We start from the raw sequence: 6,828 nt of genomic DNA on the forward strand, positions 1-6,828 counted from the left end.
CATATGAGAGGCGGAGGGTATCATTTAGTGAGCTCATTGCTCACAGTACTTGTAGTTTACAGAATGTGACAATTAAAATTCAAGACCAGGCACGTATATTAATAGTGGAGAAGGACTTTTCCTTATATTGCTGTAAATAGCTAGTTTCTCATGATAATACAGATTCTGTGTTTATTTTTTTCTATGGTTTTCATCTTGCAATGTATATAATTCTGTTTTTCATAGTATAAAAGCCTGGTTATTCTGTAATTCGAGGTCATTTGACTAACTTATTGATCAGGGTAGGGGAAAAGTACCCGAAGCTGAGTTGCTCAGGTTATTTTATTTATGATTAAAGGTCGTATTTAATTAAGTGAACTTGCTGAAGGGAGACCATTATCAGCAGATATTACAGAAAATCGCACTTCAGTTTGTCTAGTAAAATATCGCCAATTTACTAATGATAAAACAAATCATTACATTAACATCAAAAGCATTTCCTATTCTTTTCCACAGCTATTATAAGAGAAAAAACTATACTTTCCACGGTATAACAGATATATAATATCAACTAGAGGCTGTCATGAGACTATTATACCCGTACTGTTTGCCTATAAACTCTTCTTTCTAATGGATAATGAAGAACCAACAATAGTTTTTTTCTAACCCACATAAAATATATGAATTCATGTATCTAATTCAGGGGGAACGCACAGGAGAACTTGAAATCAATAGGCCACTAGTCTGAAATTTAAGAGCTTGGAATGTCTTTCCTCTCAAATAAATCATATTGTGCGTACAGTTAATTTTGTTACAAAACAAAACAAAACAAAAAAAAAATAGTGTGTTACAATCATTATGTTATTTAAAACTTTATAAGTATATATTTGGTCAATCTCATCATTCGTAACTTGGAATGATCAAATATTTCAAAAAATGTAGTCTTTAGTCTTGACCATATATAATCGTTTTGTTTGTGTAATGACACATCATCACAGTAGGTCCATGGAGGTCATCACCCTCCAAAATAGTTGAAAATTTTATCCAATCCCAATCAGAAACTATTTTTATGTAATTTATTTTCTGATTCATTTATCCTTAGAAATATTAAAAAACGTCAGTAATATATATCTCAGCATGACTCTTACATTTTTTTAATCGTCAGAATACAAATATCTTTTTATCTTTTTATCTAATACAATGTTTTCTTTTTTGTTTGAATTTATTTGATCCAGTTTCGTGCTTATTTTCTTGTTAAGATAACAAACACTAAATAGATGAATAATTCTTTCTTTGAAGTATTCCAATCCCCTGCATAACATATTTGGATCAATATCAAATAACGAAGCAATATATCAATCTTGTTTGACATCAAAAGAAAGTAATAAAGGTAAATTATATGTCAGTTATAAGTTTCTAGGTAGAATAAAGAATTCAATTTAATATAAATTAGTATCATTTATTTGTTTTATGAACAAAATTCAAACATATCAGTTTGAGTAATACCCTTAAGGTCTTTGATCTTTTCCGAAGGGAGTATATAAATTCAAATCGGTAATTAGAATGCAAAACTGGAAAAGTGGTTTTGCAAACTGATGTAAGAAATTGGATTGTGTCTACATTTCAATTTTGACGATGCATATGTTACATTCAATCAAAATTATACTTTTGTTGTCATTGATGATTAATATTGAACAAGCCTCGGCGTTGCTACTGCATGGGAACTCTAATGCAAGTGATACAAATCATGGATCTGCCGAGCGTCCACTTGATGCAGCAGAAATCAATCAAATGCTTCTGAACTTGACAGCTGAGATGGGGAATCTAAAGAAAGAAACAGGCATTATTCGTGACGAGAAAAACTTGCTTCAAAACAGGGTATTCTTTTTGGAAGCGGAGTTAAATAAACTAAATGCGTCAAAAACCCCTTCAAGTGAAGAACTGGCCATGTATTTGAGCAGTACAAAACAAATAGTCCAGACATTATCGGCAAACGAAGAATATGACAAAAATCTAACGTCCCGATTAAACGAAGCAGCAAAAAAGCTGGAGAACCTTGAGGTCCAAATGAGATATACAAGTTTATCATTGCTGGACATCCATGCCTTGACAGAAGAATTAAATGGGTCCTTAGTCAAACACATCGAAGATAAAATAAATGTTTATGAGCAGCTAAAGAGTAAGTATAGGATTGTGTAAGTATAGGATTGAATATGTATACAAAATCCAATTCTCTTTCGATTGGAGCACATTTTCCATTACTTTGTTTTTTTTTTTTTTTTGTTTTTTTTTTTGCATTAGGCTCAAGGATTTTAATTTTGCAATTAATAATACTCAGATTTTAATATGATTTGTCAAACGAAAAAAATGTGGACAAAGTTTATTTGCTCAACTGAATAACGATTAGTTGAATCGTGAACTATATTTTCTACACCCAGATTCTTCTGTTGGAAAACAAATAGCAAAAGTGCAAGTGTTTGTGTGATGTTTCTTCTTTAAATGAATAAATATACTTAGATATTTTATATCGAAATTCAAGCTCAGAATGCACGATTTTGAAACTCAACAGTTATATTAAGCTTCTGGGCTTTCAAAAGTATCAAGCATATTTTGTGAATTAAATTCTTATTTCAGAAGCACAAAAGTAACAAAATTCAATAGTCAACACGAAAAATTATGTCCTCATATTTTTAAATCTGTAAAGTAACTTCTTAAAAGCTTTATGCACGACTTTTAATAAAAAGCATAATGGTTATAAATGAATTAATGTTTAATTTCTCATGATCTTTATTAAATACATTATTTTAACAGTTCTTTTTAAGGTGCTTAGACACAGATTTGAAGTAAATATTTTCTTCTCAAATGTTCTGTATAATTCCATGACTTATATGTTTTTAAAGCATATCATACGTTAATATAATAAATATCTTATTTTATGTGGAAATTATTAACTTTAGAATTTTAGGACGCGTTTTATATCTAGACATATCCTTGCACTTTAACAAATTTTTACTGTTACCTTTATTGCTATTGCTCAATAAAAGTAGCAATATTGTTGTGTATGAATAGACAAAAGACAACATATTTAAATAATCCATAATTATCAGTCAGAGTAGAAATGTGAGAAAGCAAAACCCTGTCAAAGTATTGATAGTCCTTGATCAGTGGTGTGTGTTTTACAATTGAACACATCCGATGAAACGTAAACATTAACAATAACAGAGCTCTTGATCTGTTTACAGAAACTGTTTACGTTTTATAGGTGTTTTCAATTTGTTCAACTCTGTACAACACACTGTGCACGGGCTGACAATAATAGCGAGTAAGTTTTGCTTTCGCATATTTTTACTCTGATAATAGATGTAATATCATTCATGAATACACAAGAAACCACAGTTTTGTGATGTCTAATAGGAATTCTATTTCCTTTTTAGAAGTATATATGAACACTTAACAATGCTGTTCTGCTTTCAATTTTTTATTTTAAAATAAAATCAGGGTATAATGAATTGAATTTCACCAGGCAAGTCAAAAATTCGATAACAACGGTATTCTTTTTTTATATTATATCAAACACTTACTAATGTATTTATAAAACTGGACTCGAGCTCTATTATTGTTTTACTGGGTTAGTTCCGTTTACTACGTCCACGTGTGTGTACTTGTATATGGCATTTAAACACGCGCAAATGTTCTCATCTTGAGATTATAGAATTTTTGAAGCATGTATTTATAGTATAACAATATTGTTCTTAAATGCTTTAAGAACATGTCTATTATGACATTATATTTCAAATTCTAATTTTTTTTCTCCGTGAGAACTGTTTGAAAGTTGGAGGAATTTATTTCTTGATAATTCTGCCGGAATGTAAATTAGGCAGGTCGATAGGTCAGCAGCTAAGGAGGCCTAATACGCATGCAAATCTCGTGCGCATCTGTCTCTGTGCCTGACGCTAAGGAGACCAAATATGCATCTTAATCTCATGCAGCTGCCTTTGTGTTTGACGTCAGTGTGCGAGGACTATTGAAATTGGCATGGAAGTCCTCGTGTAATTTAAATCGATTAGTCTGGATTCTTAATGTTTAAGTCTACAATTTTATTTCACAATGAAATGGAAATATAAGAAATCACTGTCTAGTTTTGAGAGTATGCCAGGGACATCAACAATAGTTTCCCACTATTGTTGATGCCCTGGCATACTCTCAAAACTAGACAGTGATTTCTTAAATAATGAAAACTATATATAAGTAATGGATATATGCCGAATACTGTTCTATATGTAAAATTATCAGACCGTTTGAGGCCCGTTAGGGCCGAAAACTGTCTGATAATTTTACATAAAGAATAGTATGAGGCATATATCTTACTTAAAACATTGCCATTTAAGGACAGACGAGACGTTCCTCAATAATAGATAAATTTTTCTAAGAGTTTGTCATTGAAGTATTGCTACTTAAACATGTTTACTAACAAAAAATTGGGGTACCTTACCAGGCATTTCTGCAAGACAGCAGGGGTAGATTTTCTTGTATAATCCTTTGGGAAAGAAAAATAATTTTTCCAATTTCAAATGTTTTAGTGTTTGAATTTTTTTAAAACGTTTAGAAACTGGTTTAGAAATCAAAATATTATTAAAATTTTTAATATTTTTCATACATTACGAAGATATACAAACCAAATTTTGAGGAACGTCTCGTCTGACCTTAAATGTCCAAAAGTTACCTGGAGGAGTCCGATAATAACACAATAGGAGTTTACGCAGCCATTGTTTTCTACCCGTCTGATAAGTAGATAAAAGAAATGAGACAGTAAAAAAGTGAGTGAACTCTTGTTCCATTTCATTCATTCAATGGCAGTCGTTTAGTTTAGCAGGACAGGGGTCAGGTGGTGAAAAATTTTTGGGGGAACAATTTTATTTATGGTGTGCATAAATTGACATTGATACCGACATAATTTTGGTTGACATTATAACCATCACCATGGAAAGTAAAAATGCGGATTTGTACCCTGAAGTTTTAGTTTAGATAATGGAAATATTCTCAGGTTTTAAAAGTGTGGCCATCGGGGAACAAAATAAGGAGATTTGCAGACTCTTTTGCAGAAATGGATTTAAATTCGCTTATTCAAAGTGCTGTATCAAAAATTCTTTTAAAGAGTGGAAAGTATTAATTTTGTGGAAGGTTTAAACTTGGATTTTTTTTGTCATGGATTTGCTTTTTTGTAGCAATTTAATTTCCTTGCGTTTGCTTTCCCAGAATTTGTTTCGTAACATTTTTATTGGGGGGTTCTGGACATATTTAACCTTAATTTCACTCTTCTTTTTGTTTTTTAAATACCGTCCGATTTTGTTATCATTGCCGTCCGATAATATATTATCAGACTGGTAATTATTATTATCGGACGGCTACAGGTAAATTTTTAGACTGCAAGAACAAAGGCATGACGTCACAGCAATGTTTTAATAGAATTTATATACAATTCTTTGTCCACGTTCCATAAACTTTTTAACAGACAATTAACATTACTAAATTTGTAGACTTGTCTCGGAGAGTAGCGTTCACAGCTGGAGTGACATCTGATAGCAGGTCGTGGAACAGTGGAACCTTGGTGTACAATAAAGTCATTAACAACGTGGGAGGAGGTTATAACCCGAACACCGGAATCTTCACCGCACCAGTAGAGGGGGATTACGTGTTCTACGTCAGTATCCAAAGTTACGGTAGCTACAGTATACGTGTAGACATTGTCCTAAATGGATCTAGCAAGGTCCGAGCAATGGCTTACGCTACAAACTCTGATGATCAGTACGAGACAGGTACAAATCTGGTGACATTAAGGCTGCAGCAGGGGGACACGGTGTGGGTTAAGTGCTATGATGGGCAAGGTTATTACACCTTCAGTGACGCTCCTATCACCACATTCTCTGGATTCCTGAGATAGGAAATTTACAGAGTAAATATAACAGCAGTTGAACAGATATAATTGTAATTAAGAAAGAACAAATGTTATGTATTAATAACCATGAATATTGTTTTATTAGACTAAACAATTACGATTAGGTTACGATGATTAATCATCATGTTTCAAGACTTTTTTTTTTTTTTTTTTTTTTTTTACAGATTAATGGATAGTGAATACCATAGTCATAGAAGCCAATTTCCACTGAGTATTTTTACTTAACTAAGAAGTAATTTGTCATTGGGTTTTGTTATAGAACGAGAGTTGTCCTGTAAAATCGTGGACAAACCGTTTTTCTCAAAAAGTAATGGACTCGTTAAGCTGAAATTTTCAATAAATGTTTATTTATCACATTTAAGTGCTTCATGATTTTTGGGGTAATCAATAGACGAAAATAAAGATTTTAATATGTTTGAATGTGCAGTCCTACTGCGCACGGTCAAAAACCAAAGTTTTATTAGAGAATACACAAGTATTAATTCGAAATAAAGTTTTAAATATATAAGATTGGGATAACAATTATCTTTATTTGATTCCACAATCTATTTTTGTCGTCATTTTAAAATTTTCGATGCATTTGATTAATTTTTGGCAGTTTCCTGAGCATTCGAAATGCGAAATTGGTAAACACAAAACATGAAAAATGGCGACGTTTGATGACGTTATGGCGCATCAGATTTCAGTTCAGTTCGATTTAGAGATTAAATGACAACTTATTAGGAGACTTTATATGAATACAGAAGAAAAAATATGAAAATATTACCAGACCTGTCGTATACAAATGAAATGGGAGTTTTCTTAGCAAAGTCCTTTTTTAAATTGAATCCCTGGGAAGTGCAAAACATACGGACAAACTGCTATTGTATAAGCATAATTGTGTCACTGCCGAC

The 6,828-nt window shown here is 31.9% G+C and overlaps 1 protein-coding gene across 1 annotated transcript; it reads left to right on the forward strand.

Moving 5' to 3' along the window:
• Positions 1 to 1,659: 1,659 nt before the first annotated feature.
• LOC134248619 (multimerin-2-like) lies at positions 1,660 to 5,983 on the forward strand. Its single transcript, XM_062731029.1, has 3 exons — positions 1,660 to 2,158; positions 5,024 to 5,142; positions 5,492 to 5,983. The coding sequence occupies exons 1-3, from the start codon at positions 1,660 to 1,662 to the stop codon at positions 5,918 to 5,920; spliced, it is 1,047 nt and encodes a 348-aa protein (XP_062587013.1). The 3' UTR covers positions 5,921 to 5,983.
• Positions 5,984 to 6,828: the final 845 nt, after the last annotated feature.

The sequence above is a fragment of the Saccostrea cucullata genome, unplaced genomic scaffold (assembly GCF_032062105.1).
Source record: "Saccostrea cucullata isolate Sc308-1 unplaced genomic scaffold, CSIRO_AGI_Scuc_v1 ctg1805, whole genome shotgun sequence".
NCBI classification, from domain to species: Eukaryota; Metazoa; Mollusca; class Bivalvia; order Ostreida; family Ostreidae; genus Saccostrea; species Saccostrea cuccullata.

Excerpts from the sequence above, each read along its gene's own strand:
- LOC134248619 (XM_062731029.1), top strand. The coding sequence starts at position 1,660 with ATGATTAATATTGAACAAGCCTCGGCGTTGCTACTGCATGGGAACTCT. Across the intron at positions 2,159-5,023 it reads TGTTTATGAGCAGCTAAAGA|GTTTTAAAAGTGTGGCCATC; the intron begins GTAAGTATAGGA and ends AAATATTCTCAG. Across the intron at positions 5,143-5,491 it reads ATTCTTTTAAAGAGTGGAAA|ACAATTAACATTACTAAATT; the intron begins GTATTAATTTTG and ends ACTTTTTAACAG.